General features: G+C 35.5%; 1 protein-coding gene across 6 annotated transcripts in view; it reads right to left on the reverse strand.

Annotated features, from left to right (window-relative positions):
• The window catches only part of LOC107997499 (semaphorin-1A), a 396,921-nt gene that overhangs the window by 250,934 nt on the left and 128,536 nt on the right, over positions 1-17,451 (reverse strand). For all 6 annotated transcript variants that reach the window (XM_062071778.1, XM_062071777.1, XM_017056130.3 and 3 more), the window contains 2 exons: positions 12,185-12,281; positions 4,120-4,171 (listed from right to left, as the gene is read on the reverse strand). In XM_062071778.1, coding sequence (XP_061927762.1) covers positions 4,120-4,171; positions 12,185-12,281 — 149 coding nt within the window. The remainder of the gene's footprint in view (positions 1-4,119; positions 4,172-12,184; positions 12,282-17,451) is intronic.

Consider the following 17,451-nt stretch of genomic DNA (forward strand, 5'->3'; position numbering starts at 1 on the left):
ATTTTTGTGATTAAAAATGGATTGGATATTTTGAAAATAAGTATCATTGTTGCTCGATGTAATATCGTTACGAAATTGGTTGGTTGATACAGAGAAGGAAACGAGTCATCGATTTGACACGGTAGCTGAAACATAAATGATTCGATTGATACGACGACAGAGATAATCATAATTGAATAGAATAATCAACAGAAGTGTTAATTATTGTGCATTATCGTCGAACAGGACGGATGCTAATAATAACATCGATCAACGATCAAAAGATGTTTCGACTTCGATTGAATTTTATTTCGTATTTTCATCTGCGATTCTGATTATTTTATCAACGATATAAGTTTATAAACCTAAATGTATATGCGATTAAATATCAATATTGCTATGAGCCAATATTAATCTCGCTAAAAGCACTTGCAAAAATCGTTAATAAAAAATCTAGAATCCATCAATTTGATGGATACATAATCCCATTGACGCCAGATAAAAAAATAAAATCTACGAAATTTAATCAAAAAATTTCTTTCTTCGAGGCCATAAATCGTTGATCATTGGGAACAATCCTTGAAACGAAATATTAATTTTGTCAAAAGCGCTTTACCAAGCCTTTAATAATAAGTCGAAAAACTTGAATCTCCTCGATTGCGCGAAAATTTTCGAAATGGCGATAAATAATTGGACGGAATAATTGGATAGGGGGAGTGCATCAATATTTCGAACGGTGTGAACTGTTAATAATCCAATTTATCCGGAAATCCACTTCTGCAAGACAAAGTTGTTTCTGTAAATACCGTAACCGCGAAATCCACCGCGCCACGAAAGCGGTTGTGGAAAGGGAGTGGATATAATCGAAGTACAATTCTCTCCCATCGTAGCGGAAATGAAGTGGTTATGGTGGCGCCACTACGGTTTCAGATATTAATTAGCGCTTCCTGGTAATTCAATATGGCGGCAGGTTTTACAACTGGCAGAAGAAGAAGAAATACAAATGTAATTTTTAATATTATCGGCATTGTTAGTTGCGTGGAACGCGATGAATTTTTATGGAGAGTGTAATAATAGGTAATATTACATTTTTGTCGCGCTCCAGTTCCCTTGGCGAAAGAGAGGAAAGGAAAAAAGAAGAATTGGTCTATAATTTTAATTTTTATCGTTTAAGGGTAGAGCGAAGAGCGAGCCATAACAATAACAGTAGCCTTTTTTCCTTTTTTTAATAAGCTTAAATTATCGATTAATAATTTGCATAATTTGGTATTGATGGATTGAGGTGATCCTTGATTTTCTTTTTATAACGATTTAAACTGATCTTTAAATTAGTAGAGTATAATTACTTTAATATAAATATATTTATACCATTCTTTTTGTAACTGCATAAAAGTGAAGATGCTACATGAAATAATATCTTATCACAAGTAAAATTTTTCATTGAAAACCAACATCGCAAATATTAACTTCCTCGACTTTTGTATCTCAGACGTGATTCACGACGAGTCATTTATTTCTTTCAAATATTCGTTTCTCTATGCATAATCGTACAAAAGAACCATTGACTTACAAATTAAAGGGCAATTATTAATTTTTTTAAATCTGTAAGTCCATTACTCGTTTCCTTTCATACGTTCGTTAAATTCATTATTCTAAACTGTATACTTGTAGCAGCGTTCAACGATGAATTTTCTTCCAAGAAGATTGGTATTCGCGAGAAAAACTTCAATTCGATAGCAACGATAATAAAATTAATCATTTCCATACTTCTCGGGTATAAACAATTTAAAGAAAAGACACGATCCTTAATTATAATCCGAAGAATCAAAGTATCGCGAATCTAAATTCACGATAAAATCCACGATTGACGTGGGCCGCCCCATTTTTAGAAGCTTTTCAATCGCTTTTATCATTCACGCAGCCGGAAGAAATCCTATTTGCTAGATTGTGCAACGCTTACGACAAACGTATCTCGTGGCAGTGGTATCGGTGTAAGAGTAATTGCTTCCAATTTATTACATCGTCCATGAGGACTTCGAGTCCGCAGATAGAAACGTCGATTAATACGTGTCACCGTTCTATCAACCGAGCCGCACGATGACGTGCACGATCGTAACCGGAAGCCAAATGTATCGAATCGATCATCCGACGACAAAGACGGACTATTCATATCTCGTTTATTAATATAAACGGAGGAAAAATACATCCTCGTTCAATTTCACAACAACGAATCATCAACAAGGTAATAATAATTAAGTAATTAATATACATCATTGTCGATAAAATATTAATTTTCCAGAAAATTGAGTAACTTCGATTTTATTAACATTTTCTGACTTCCGGAAGGAGAAGTATAGAGTATAATTTCTACGTCGAGCGAGTAAATTTCCTTCGTTAAAACGAAGACCTGAAATTTTATTTCACATCACTGCAGCGATATCTAAACGCGAGGAGATCGGAAAGGAGGGGGAGAGGTTAAATCCGCTGGATCAGAAACAATCGATCGTGGCACCGTTTCGAGTCCACGGTATACGTAAAACCGGGCGATAAAAACAAACGAATTGTGCAGCTGAGAGAATCCGCTGACTTTTACTAGCTCCATCCTTACGAACGACTTACCGTTATGGCCAAGGAACGCGTCTCTCTCCATCCATCTCTCTTTATCGCGTTACTCTTCCTCTTACCTCCTTTGTGTATATATATATATATATATATATATATATATATATATACATCTCTTTCTCTCTGCTCCCTCGAATTCCAATTCTGACTAAAAAGAATCATGGTATCGCGTATATGATCCTCTTGCTATTAAAAGAGAATCGAAGGATACTCGTTCGATCGTTTCGAAAATAAAGTTCACGTGAAAAGAGGTACATTATACTCGAGAGAATCGAAACATGGACGAGAGCTTCGACATGATACGTAAGGATATGCGAAATCTTAAGATCAGAGGCGGATGCAATCGACGAGACGAAAAACTTTCGAAAACGGGAAATCATTCTTCGATTCCCTTAACGATACACGCGACTGAATCGATAATCCAGCTTCCAATTTCGCATCTCGGCGTCGATTTCACGCGGTCACAGGAGACACGGATCGAGTTCGCCTCTCGTGGGAGAGATCCAGATCTATCCAGTTTGATTGATGGGGCGCGTGAAATAGGGGGTGGGGTAGTAAAATGTAAGGGAGGAGGGAGGTTCTCGTTCTTTCTTTCTTTTTTTTTTTTTTCTCCCGATTTGGCGAGGAATAATCGGCACGGTTTCCGTGTCAGCTTGCTTCGAGAAAGTCGATCAGCCGATTCTCTGCGCTGTTTGCCGAGGGATCCTCTCGGATTACACGCGGAACACGAAAAACACTTATTACCATGCAAATCTATTCTTGCTCCCGTTCGCCTGATTTTAAACTTGTCGCAGATTCTCCTCTCCCCTTTTCTCCACCCCCGCCTCCCACTTTTTTATATCTTATATCGCCCACTTTTTCTTCGTTGAAGCGGAATTATACCGGCGAAGAACGCTGGTAAGCGGGATTTGTATAAAAAATGTGTACTAAGGAAATGAATGGATCGACCGAGTTTAAGAGAAAAGGAATTGATAGGATTGAATCTTTAGAGATTCGAATTGTAATATTGTGTTTGATCGTAGCTAGCTTATAAAAAGCACACATTTATTATTGGTTATAATTCGTTATTGAACGGTGAAGATATTTTGACGAGAATCCAACGGATGAGAAGAATTGAATCTAGCTCAGACAAGGATATCACACGTATCGATTGAAAAAGAAGAAGAAGAAGAAGAAAATAGAACAGAGGAACCTTTGTACTTTTTCTCTTCTTTCTTATATCACGATGGATACCATTCTGTTTCTCGAGAGATGAACAAGATAGCCAGAAAGAAAGTCCGATTTCTGCGAATAGCAAAGTCTACATCAATCGTTTCCTTTCGTGTATAAGACATTTAAACGTTGTTCTGTTATTTCCCTCGATTTCATGTAAAGCACATTCCAATTTTTAAAAAAAAATATCCCTTCTCATCCAACGGGAAAATGAATCCGACGACAGAATATTAATCGAGATCGATCGTTGTTTATTCGAGTTTCGAGTTTTCAAAAAGAAAAAAAAGAAAAAGTGATCCCACTCACCTGGTCGACGATCTCCGTCAGGTCGTGCAGACTTATGTTGTAAATGGCGTTCCTGGAACAAAGGGAAAAAGAAACGTTAAGTCCTCGTCTCGTAAATCCTTCGCCTAATCTTTCCGCGCATTCTTTCGCCTGTTCGCACGATTCCGAGTGGGGATAAGCATTAGTAATTACGACGAGCTTGATGGAAGAACGCCGGAGAATGGTGGGGGGAAGCGCTCGAATGCTTCTCGCAAAACGAATAAACATTCGGCCCACGTTTAATCTCTTGATTTGCCGCTTTCTTTACAAGCCGAATGTTTGGAAAGCGGATGTCGCCCGGTTTTGATTAAATTTCCATTTGTTTGATATCTTTCATCCCATGTTTTTCGAGATCTTCCCGCGTTTTGGCAAAAATTTCACGGTTCGTTCGAAGCGATGGCGATTATCGATCGATTGGGAGGAGAGAAAGATATTTAATTGGTCGAAACGTTGCTTTTTTCAGAATTTGAGAAAGTTAAAATTTCAACATATTTAAAAAAGAATTCTTCGACACGTAAAATGAAAATATGCTGTTTCAACGGTTCCGATATTCAGCTTGATATTGATTCGGACAAATACAGTAATTATTTTAAAACAAATTCAAATTAACGTATACCGTACATCACGGGAACAGATCATTACAATCGCAAAATATCTTATTCATAAATGAAATTCGTGAGAATAAACTAAAATTTTTATCCTCAAAATCTACTCAGAAAATAGAGGGAGCCATGCCATTGAAGTCACTTTTCGAATTATCCCGATATCTCAATCGGTTGCCGAGATATAACGATTCAAAGTGTCCATAATGCTTAAGACGATGCGAAAATTATGAATGGGTCCGCGACCCAGTGACCTACTTATTTTTCCTGGAAATGCGTACTATGCGTTTCTAGGAATCGCGTCTGCCGCTTGTCTGCAGTTTGGGATAGGTCGGTGAGACGAGGTGCGAGCGAGAGGTCCGAGTAAGCGACAAGGACGGGGATAATAAACGATTAAAAATTACCTTTCGCTTTACACGACGATATCTCGGCAACCGGAAGTCGTATCGGGATAAATGAAAAAGCGTTTTAAAGGGCAAGATCCCGCGCTTCCAATGATCGCTCATTCGATGACCGGAAGTCATTATCTTCGGAGTTGTAGCGATTTAAAATTTTGTCAATTTTAATAAGGTTTTAATCGGCTTTAAGGTAAATGATTGGAAAGTATTCTTTTCTTTACAGGACGATATCTCGGGAACCGGAAGTCGTATCGGGATAAATGAAAAAGCGTTTTAAAGGGGAAAATACCGCGCTTCAAATGATCGTTCATTCGTTGACCGGAAGTTATTATTTACGAAGTTATGGCGGTTCAAAGTTTTCTTAATTTTAATACGGTTTAACAAGATATACAGGAATGATTTATTTTTGAACACAACGATTTCAAAGTTATTTCTCTTGCTCGAAATAAGTTGGATTATTATATCTACCTGTTTATGAATATAATAATATTAATTAAGCGTTTCATGCGATTTGTTTATTTATAATTGTTTACTGTACAAAGAGATTTTGTATAGATAAATTTCATTAGGAAAAATTTATATGAATTTTATTATTAAAAATAACACGATTCACATTCTGTTAATATTGTTTCTTTATGAATAGCTTCTCTATTATCTAAATAAAACTATAACAATAATATTATTGAAGATAAATCAATCAAACTATGATAATTAATAATATAAATAAATCAGAGTGAAACAGAATAACATTGTGTCATAGTTAAGTATATAATTATGATTTTTGTTTATCAAATATAGTGAGTTATGACATTCCATTCTATGATGGAATATCAGGGATCGATTTCATCATAGCAAAAGGATTAATCATAGACTTTGAAAATTGAGAAATAAATAAGATATATATGTTTTCACGTAGACATACCTGGGAATAAATTTTGTGATTATTTCCAATTCTTAAAAATCTTAAACTTTTTTACAAAATACAAACAGTGTTTATTAAAGTTTGTTCTTATCTATTACGCGACAGCTTTGTAATGTATGCCAATCAAAAAATTAAACAATTACAAATTGTATATCTGGAAGAATTCTTCGAATAAAATATTTTATACTTCGATATTCATTTCGATTAATTACAATTTAAAACTTGTTTTAATTTTAACAACGTTCAATTTCAATAATCCCCGTTTTCAGTTTTCACTTTTAACATTGATTCAACTGTATTTTCTTTCTTTTATCATCGTCACACACGTGTTAATAACTTCTCCTGCTAAATTGATTAAACTACTGTATTAAGTTGGTCCAAGTATTAAGCTGTCCCTGATGTATCGCCTTTAATGCGTCACACGTAGCACAACATGGAAACTTTGCTCGCCCCTGTTCCATTGTAATTAGTTTATTTAATCGCGACAAAGCCGTCGCCACTTATCCTTGATGATCCAATCAATCGCTTACAATCTTTGAGATTCGCGAAACTTAACCCATCCCCCTTATAGCACAATGTAAATAAGAGAATCGCAAAATTCCACTTTCCAGAAGACAAAATAAAAAAGACAATACTTAATAATGCATTTAACTTATTCCTGTTATCCATCGTGATATTATTTAACGAGAAACATTATTATTCGTGCACGAATAATATAACTCTCCTTGTGAAAAATTATTATCACAATTATCTGTACAATATTATACGGTAAATTGTAGAAACATGGAGAAATTCGTGTATCATTGAATCACACTTTGCCTGCACGCCGCGCAGGTGATGTATTTGTTTCCATAGTTAATTGTTGGAAGATGTTCGCACACATCAAAAAAAAAAAATACGTAGGAGAAGGATAAAAGTTATTTTTTTTTTTTTTGAATTTAACACCGGCGCAATTTCGAGCTGTATATCAACGGAAAAGGGACCACTTTATCTAAAAACGGTGCACGACGGCCGCGGCGGAAAAATAAAGTCGTTCAATCCGAATTAAAATAACAGAGTTGCAAAAATTTATGTTATCGGAACAATGCGCATCGGCCAATGAATACCGACAGTTATTGTTGCATACATACCGATACAATTATATACACATGACCGATTCATCGAATCTATTTATGGAGCAATTATGAGCTTGATCAGATTATCGTTCTGCAATGAGAGAAAATTTTTCTTTTCTTGTTTTCAGATAACAGTATTATTGTTAAAAGAGAGAGAATATCGTACTTGTATTTATTTTTGGTATTTTCAAAATTGTAAAATTAAAAGTTTTTTCCTGATAATTGATAAAAGATTACGTTTTTTATTCTTCCTCGTAGATATTAATTTATACGGAATAGTAGATTATTAAATTCGAATAATATTTAATAGTAGATTCTTATTTTCTCTCTTTTAATTACGAGTTCTTTTGTAAGTGAAAGAAAGATTGTACATTCTTTGTTGTAAATTATTATAGCGTGATAAATCAACAATATTTGTGTATGTCGAAGGAAAAATTAATTTAATCAACAATATATATTTTATTTATAAACGTATATATAAATGATGGAATTGTAACCAAGATTTTGTGACAGCAACGATTCCTAATATTTTATAACTGTGTTATCATTACACTTTCGTATTAAAATAACAGGTTACTTAACGTTCAATTAACTGTTGCAAGTTTGTCTGCCTCGGTTAATTTTCTGCTAACTTGCAGTTACGTCCAACACAGGTTATAATGAGTTTAAATCTTTGTAAGAACATGCATGCAAGTTTGTGATGTGATCAAACGGGATTGATTTACTGGGGTACTAGATTATCGGTGTTTCGTGCATTTTTCCCCAGAAAACCAATTTCCCATAGATATTAATGATCGATGAGTTCATTACCTAGCTGTCGATGACTGATTCGTAATAATAAACGCGTAATATCGGTTTTTAAAATATAAAATGTTTGAAATTGTTGGAAAAATTGTAATCACGTGTCATATTTAATTGCAACAGTAATTATTTAATGATTTAAAAAATATTCATTCTCTTAATAACTTTCTAAAAACTACACATAAATTTAATTACAAAATAATATTTCAATATTATTTCTCATCAGTAATGTAGTAAGATATCGATAAGAATTGCAATAATTTACTTTTTATTTTAAATTATTTTCCTATATCAAAATGTGGAATTATAATCAAAAATAATCGGAACGTTGTTTTTAAAGAAATATTTTCAAAGACAAATCGTAAAGATAATGCGATCAAAACGAACGCACCATCATCCTTGCAGAATCCTCTACAGAGAAAAAAAAACCGAAATTAGCACATTATTAAGAACGTCTGCTCACGAAAGAAAACGCTCCTGTGAAAACCCTCTTTGCCACGTTGATAGGATCACTTTTTAACGTTTGAAACGACACGACGAAGTTAATACAAATTTCCATGAGAAAGGAAATCCTTTTGAATACAATCTCCTCGTAGCCACGAACATCGTAATCTCGTTTTCTCATGGAACAACGATACATTAAAATATAATGAGCATTATCAACCGTGTCCCATTGAGAACTTTCCATCGTATGAAATCTGTTGGAGTGAAACAAGTGAAACAGAATCTTATTTATTCATAAGAAATTGAAATAATTTGCGTTTCACTCATTTCGTAATAATTGCTTTCTTTTCGATGAAGTTGAAGCGTCTTTCATCGATTATTAATTATTATTTATTAATTAATATTATTATTATTTAAAATTCAGAAACATCAATAATCTCTTCTTTGCCACTCTTTTTGAAATTCTTAAAGGAAACTTCATCTAATAGCACGACAGAAGCTTTCGTCTTCGAATACACAGATTCATAAACAATAAATTGTTATTAATACAAACATTATTTTTAAATAAATAGCCAAGGACACTTCCTTATTCATGCTTTTAACACCGAATAGACCCGTCGACATTTTTATATATTCCGACTTTTCGATTTCTAGGATCCTAGCAAATATTAGGATAAATTCGAAGGTGATCTCCTTCGAATCAGAACCTCGCTGAGAACTCACTGTAAAATCAGTATATCCCTTCCCTTCACGATGGGCCCTTCACGATAATTAACAGAGCAAAGCGTCGAGCTTGTTATTATTGTTACATCGGTTACCCGACCAATTATACGAAGTATGCCGTACTAATAACCACCACGTTGTAATAACTGGTAACAACCGAGCATGGTTTACTCACTCGAGCCACCATCCTCCTCCCTTCATCCTTCGCGGTTGTAAATTACGATCCTTGAATCGTGTGTTACGCAAAGGTAATATCGAATCATTATTGTATCTGTAACACACGATGGTATCGTGGAAACGCGTGTTATCGTGATGGAAAGGATTGAAAATTATGCAATGGAAGCTTGGATTTAGAACGTAAGAGGGATAGGCAAGGGTTTTTAGAAATTGAAACATATTTATTATCTTGCAAATATATTATTATAATTGTATTTTTGTTGGGATAATTTTGAAAATAAAAAGAGCATCTTTCTCATAATCGAAAGGAAAATTGTAATTCACTTGTACATGCCACTTGAAGGATATCGAGATATCACGTTTACCTTCAATGTTATTCTAAAAGAGAGAAATTAAAGAAGCAAAGTGTAGAACTTTGAACTGTGGAATTTTGGTGAGATTGTTTATTATTATGAGAGATTGAGAAGAAGATTTCAAGTGTTTAAAACGTATAAACTAGAGAGAATGTGTCACAGAACGTAGATTAAATTTCAGGAATATTAAGTTTATGTAGAAACGTAAATGAACGTAGTTATTAGAAAAGAAAATTATTAAATATATCCAATTATAGAAATTCTGTTCTTCTGAAATAGAACAAGAAAGAGTACTTGAAATAGAAAGAAAAGTTCGAAAGTTGAACGCGTAAGTTTTACTTTGGTCACACACAAAGGGATTTCTTCGTTCCGGAGGAAGAATAGAAGGAAAAGTTTAATTTAATTTTCTTAACAATTTTCGTCAAAAAAAAACATATTTCGTCGTGGAGAAATGAATTTCGTTCTACATTTCTAAAAACGGAAAAAGAGAGAAAGATTAAAATGTAGAACGATCAATGGATCTAATAATGAAAATTTTAACAAGATTGAATATCGATCGAGCGAGATATCTCTTGAGAAGATATTTCGAGGAATACAAAAATATCATATTTTCCTTAGGAAAATTGATCTTTATTCTATTTCGTGCTTCACGGCGCACTCGTTCGATAGACCTTCGCCTTTAAAGTGAAACATATTCCTAGGAAAAGTGTGAGGAACGTGTTAAAAGGAGGGAAATACGAGCCTCTATCTAGAGGAAATACGTTATCGTTGAAACTCGAAAATGTAAACTATAGTTGACTGGAATTCCCTGTTTTTTCCGTTCGAGCTATTTAAAATTTACGATTTTTTTTCTTTTCTTTCCTTCCTCTTTCCCCTCCGAAAAATTTACATTCCTTTTACCACAGCTACTTCTGACTTTTCCCCGTGGAGGTAATATCGTTCCAGTGGCCCACTTTTATTGCCTTTAATGTAAACGCTTATATGCATATATATAGAGGATGGTAAAAAAACGAGGGTTCATAACTTTTTAAGGTGTACAAGTGTTACTATATTCGTGAGATATGCTTCAATTTACCTTTCTAACTTTTACGTTTGTTGCTCGAAATTCACTTTTCGAAAGATGTACGAACGATGAATGTACATCGATAATTTTCTTAATTATAAAGTTACATTTGTACAGGATTTCTGATCAATTCGACAAAGAAAAATATAATATGATATCGGGATATAAATTTGAAATTTTTGTTGTAAATTTAATTTGTATTAAAACAAACTTTATGATATTAATATTATACAAATAAATAAACTTAATCGATTAATCTCAATTTTAAAAAAGCTTTAAAATATTATCGGTATGATATGCTTATGCTGACGCAACTATGACGCAATTATATTCCGATAAATGCTACCACTAATAGTCTGAGATATAATTGAATTAAGCTACCCTGGAGGTAGACAACAATGCTCCGCAACGCAATGATTATTGCAATGGTTAATTGAATATTATCCTGAAAGAATACTGCATTCAAAGCAGGATCTACGATTGCTTCTTAAATGTATGGTAACGAGATTAAAACAATTCTCAATTGAAAATAAAATGTTTCCTTAATTACAAAGAAAAAGAGAAATAGATATATTTGGTTAACCTCTTTTAACATATTTTAAAGCTTTTCTAAAATTGAAATTAATCGATTATTAAACTTATTTATTTATACGTAATGTTTAAATTCCAATTAATTCGATAATTACGTGTCACTAAGATGATAATTTAAGGATAAACTAAACTGATTGATAGCGGTTAGTAATATAGACGATAGACACGTAACTATGACTCACAATGATCATAACTCCCCCTTGTGCAAACTTCGATATATCGAGCGAAAATTTTCCCATTCCTCATCACAATCCCACGACAATCTTTTCGTTATTCCGAACGAAATTTCAACAAAATCATTATAAAATACGTAATATTTCCGTTTTCTTAAAAACGATTTGTTTCTTAAAAATGATTTGCAAGATGATCTATTACAAAAAATAAAAAATAAAAAAAGTACTTGAAATAGACTCGCATCCAATTAAAAAAGTCTAAAAAATTTCAGAATAGAACAGAAATGTACATTAAACGCAATCATCGACGGAAAAATACCTTTCTCGACTGCCGGAGAGGCGCGAATAAATCCACCAACCTCGCGTTAAATCTCGCTATATCTCGACAACAATTTACGCGATCACAAGCGGCGAGGATCTTTCTTTTTCTCTCTCTCCCCTTTAATTGAAAGCAATTTATTTCCACGTATCAAGAAGACCGATGCGGCGATCGATCGAAGGGAAATACTCTCATGTAAAATTAAAGAGGACACGTCATAAGGAGAGAAGGGAGGGGGAGACTTCGTCATCGAGGGCCGCGTAATCGAGGGAGTGACTCGAGAAACTCGGGTGGCCGATGACCATCTGCTGGCCCTTTCCTCCCCCGTCCTTTACACGATAAAGAATCGAATCACGTAACAATTACCTGGCGCCAATCAGGATGGAAGTGGTCGCGCGCTCCAGGAGCTTGAAGTGCTCCACGTGGCTCTCGTTTCCCAGGAACCGCTGGCCAATCACCTCGCCTGGAACAGATCGAACGGGGATATACATTGAGAAACTTCTTGGCGCTTAGAATCTTCTCCAACTCGTGTCTATTATTCTTGTTCCCTTACCTACTGGGTTTCTATGTACTTTTATCGCGTAACGAAAGAGACTCGATGGTCTAATGAGCGCGGTTTTAAAAGGGGTAGGATTATTGTAAAGTTTGTTATCCGCGAAGGAGGGGAAATTGACCTCTTTTTTTTAAAGGAGATTAAAAATTGTTTAAATACCGTTGAAAAATTTATCCCTTTCGACAAGAATCGAAACCTTGAACGGAATACTGTTCTGTCGATTAAACCGAAATTTCGAAATTAATACGGAGAATAACCCTCTCTTTCAAAGAGTCGAACACGAGAGAGGAATTATCACAGAGCGTGAAGCTAAACAGAACAGAGTGGGATCAGTGACACGCCATCGAATCCATAATTCGACGCATCTATAATGCCCGCGAAACCGTTACACCCTGTCTATTACGCCTATTTCGCGCACAGTTTGCTCAAAATCACCACCACCCTCTTCTCTCAAACTCCCCACGGATAAACGGCCTATGATAAATCACGCAGCTGCGATTACGCTACGTCACGGTTCTTTTCCACCTTCGAAATCGTAAGACCCTTTCGAGGTAAAAATTACATTACACGGGATCTCTCTCCCCCTCTCTCCCTCTGTTTTGAGGAGGAGGAATGTTCGTTGGTCGCCCACTATCTCACGGCGTGATTCTCACCTGGAGATCGGTTTTACCGCGTTATAAAACGGCTCATCATCGCGATCCATGAATGGATTTTGCCCGTATACGCCGGCTGCACGCCCACGCGCGCAGATTTATAAGCCAGATACAGGCGCGTGGGTGTATCGACGCGGCTGAATGGGAGGAAGGACTTGTTACGGTGGTCGGAATGGTTGGATAGAGACGCAGGAGTGCTCGTGATGGGGAACGATGTCGAGGAGAAAGGTGTACGAGGAGGAAGAAACAAGATGCTTGGATGACGGCGAGGAAGAGCGATTGTGGGGAGGGGCGAGGTGTGCTCGAGGAGCAAGATTCTAGGATTTAAAGTTGAACGATAATGGATAATGGAGAGGGAAGAAGGAGATGGCCGAGGGAAATAAGATTTTTCTTTCGAAGATTAGAAGGAAAGTACGCTAAGAATTGAATGGTGAGAAGAACAATCGTGAAGCGAAATATAAAATCGTATATAGAGCACCGATAAAATGAGAAGAAGAGGAGGAGAAGAAGAAAGCCTCGATCAAAGAGACTAGGAATTAAGAGAAAGAGAGGCGTAGGAGGACCGGTCAAAGAGGAGATGAAATTTCAACGAAGGGGAGAGGAAGGAAGGAAGGAAGGAAGCAAAGGGGCGGATGAAAAAAAAAGAATCGAGAGAGAACACGGTAAGAGAGTGGAGGAGAGTGTCTCTCAGAGCCTTGGTCGACGATAAAGCGGTGCGCCTACTTTGTGGCGGCTCCCTTCTCCATTCTCTCACCCTCTCGCTCGCGACTGCCGCCACCAGGCCGCTTCTTGCAAAACCCAACGTTTTACGACTCGCCCTCCCCTTCCTCCGTCGTCTCTCCACTCTGCCTCCCCTTGCATTCCCTTGTATCTGGTGCATGCTGCGTCGCTCCTGTCCTTTCTCTCTCTCTCTCTTTCCACGTCCTCCATTTCTCTCCCTTCGCGGTTATTCACGTTATGCTTTTTCATCCATGTACTCTACAAACGCGACCGCAATAAAGCGCTCTCCGCTTCGGTCGACAGGCAGAGAGGGAAAGGAGGGAGAAAGAGAGGAAGAGAGGGGAGGATGTAAGAGCATTCTACGCCGGTGCTCATCCGATTGTGGAAGTCATCCCTTGAATTGGGCAGTTGGATCGGGGGAGGGAAAAGGGATCTGCGTTCGACACTTTCCAAGATGTTCGAGAGGGTCCCGCAGTCGTTCTAAGCTGAGGGGGGAGAGAGAAAGGGGTGGGTAAGAAGGAGCAATCGAGCGACGACGAATTTATGAGTATAAAAGAGTCCTCCCTTTCTTGGAGAGAGAGAGAGAGAGGACGTATTTACACGTAGGATGGAGGCTTGTCTCGAGTGGATAACGTTCAATTAATCCTCGAATCGATCAAAAGAGATTCAGGTCGTGAATATCGATATAAGATCGGGTTTCTTCTTCTTCTTCTGTATATTAGATTGGATGGAATTTTGAAATTTCCTCCACTCGTGAAGTATGCATAATAATATGGAAATTTTCTTGTCATAAATTTCTTGTAATGACATAAGGAATATCTCTTGTTCCTTTTATCACATCTGTTAAAATTTAACAAACGTTACGTCTACGAAAAGTTAATTAAAGTTCTTTCAACGTGCGTTTTTGAGCAGAGAGAGAGAAAGAGAGTGAAGTGACAAAGAACTAAAATTTTTTAAATTGTTCTTCTAATTATCGTTCAACTTTTTTTTGTGTGTGAAATAAAAAAAATGCAGGAAAAAACTTTATGATATAAATTTGCTTCGAAAAAAAAAATTATACGGTATTGTGCGATTTTAAATTTATAATAAAACAGAATAAATATACGAATTAAAATAATTATGTGTATAATATAAATTTTATTCCATTAGGATATTAAAAAAAAAAAAAAACTAACCAATAACGCGTTTCACGTACAAATCAGCAATTCACCGTGATAAAGTATTTCCATTATTGGAAGGATTTATGCAAATGACACGAGTCAAATATATCTCAGTTATCAGGCATTGACGAAGTTTCGTCGAAATTGGTATCATGGAACGTGTTTTCTCATTAACGATTAAAACGATTTCTGTAACTGCTGGCATTTATTTTTTAGCCATCACTCAGGAAATTTATGCAGATTTAAACGTATTCGAAAATAATTTACTCTCATGTAAATGGGAATCTATCGATATCGGATAATAAACATCAGATATAACCAAGATATATAACCAACTCTGACGATTTCACGGCATGTTGCCTTCCTAATTACATTTTATTATTTAAAATTCGCGTTTTTAAAAGTGGAAACTGACAATTTTATTAAAGTTGGAAGAGCGATAAATGGTGTAAATATCATTTATGGAACCGATATTGTTAATGCAGTTGTAGTATAATCAATTCTGAATACGAACAAAAAAGAGGTGATAAATATTAAGCGCGTAAATTAATATCAATGTTATTAAATATTATTAATTATTAAGATCGATTATTCAAGTAAAAAAAAAAAAATAAATCGTTTCAAGTTATTTTATATTAGATTATATCATATTATACGTTTCTCGCAATTATCGTATCGCTAGAAAAATTTAATGATAAAGGATTAATTTGATACATTTGATATAAATTTGATTAGAATTTCTTTAAAGAAAAGAGAATGGAATAAATTATGAAGGTGTGTAAAACAGATTTTTCCTACAAAGAAGCAGCTTTTGAAATCAGCTTATATCCATAAAAAGTGTTCGAGCTATTGATCGTTTATTCCGATACCAGCTTTACACGTCCCTTTCTTTCATCCTTTTTATTCGCACACACATATGTGTCTATATAATCGTTTATTATAAATATTAATAAATTTACCACGAGTAGTTTTCAAAAAATTTTTAAAAATAAAAAGAAACTAAAATATTTTTAATAAGTATATTTTCAAGAAATTTATTTATAGAACAAACAAATCATTTCGAAATCTGAAATTTCATTTTAACATTCAACTTTAATACTTCTTTTCTTCAAAATTAATATTTTGAAACAATAAAACTGCGAGGAAAGTGGAGCCTCGCAAAGGGACTAAAGATTAGAATGAGTTACGTTACGTTTAGTGTCGGAATTATCAAGAAATATAAAAATTTACGAGGTATTTCGTAGAGAAAAGCTTAAGAAAATTATTCCCGTATCTATCTCATTTATTCTGAGAAGAACCCCAGAGAACTATTAAACGTTAGAAAATAATTCTGATACCATGTATTTTTAACGAGTTTTCGAGAAAACTGCTTGTTACACTTACCATAATATAAACTCTACAATTTTTAAAATTTCTTACATTCATTGTGAACATTCCGCACACTTTTTCTACCACATATTAATTTAATTATATCAAAACTTTATACTCGAATATAAACGAACAAAATATAACTTACTTATAGAACTTAACATACTTAACTTAATAAATAAATCTCGATCAATATTTTTCGATTTTTTTAAAAGTATCTCACAAACACGAATAACAAAAGGTTAACTCGCTCGATCGAAGTTCATTTATCACGTTGATCGATGAAAACTTCCCTCCATGTTCCGCAATTTTAAAAAACACCAAGAAAGAGACATCTGACGACAAGTGCCGAGTAGAAAAAAAAAATGATAAACATTCGACTCGCGTCTAAACGCAACGATTTTTCGTTCAGTCCCGGCTTTTATTTCGACGGAAATGCATATATATTCGCCGCCTCTGTGTTTAACCCGTATATACATATATATATCTATCCGTTCATTCATTCGACCACGATCGCCCTCTCCCGTGTTTCAAGTTCCCTTGAAACCTTTTCTGCAGGCGCGTGCACGCGTATTTTATATTACACGAGTTTTCCACGTAGACACGGTGGAATAAAAAGCGCCTCACCCTTTGGTGGTGGACGAAAAAAGAGAAAGAAAAAGAAAAAAGGAATGGAAGAGAAAGGAAAAAGGGAAAAAGAAGAGGGAGAGAAAAGTTACGTTTGATTACTGGTTGCGAAGCTTGATGGTCTTTGCCCCGTGTCGCGGATATAATCCTTGGTGGCGCCACCGGTATCTCTCTTTTTCCCCTTTCCTCGTCTTTGTCCATCCCATCTTTGTCCCTTTCCATCGCCGGCTAAGTAATTAACAACTCGGTGCTCGTTAGATCTTTTAATCCGATCGGATTGCGCCGTTTCGCGCCCAACCTTTCTCCATTCTGCCCCCCCCTCTCTCTCTCTGTCTAATGTAGAAGGAGAAATTAAAAATGGAAAAGTACAATTGCCCGCCGTTATATTCGAACGATTTTTCCACCTTTGCTGCGCTCGAGCCACGAGAAAAGTGGCGGAGGGAAAAAAAATGGTAAATCGATGGATGGAAAACTTTTGTTTTCTGTCCAGTGATTTAAAGCAGCGGCACGATTGCGAGAAAAAGAAGTCGTGAGCTAAGGGTAATCCTTTCG

This window comes from Apis cerana, linkage group LG2 (assembly GCF_029169275.1).
Source record: "Apis cerana isolate GH-2021 linkage group LG2, AcerK_1.0, whole genome shotgun sequence".
Taxonomy (NCBI): domain Eukaryota; kingdom Metazoa; phylum Arthropoda; class Insecta; order Hymenoptera; family Apidae; genus Apis; species Apis cerana.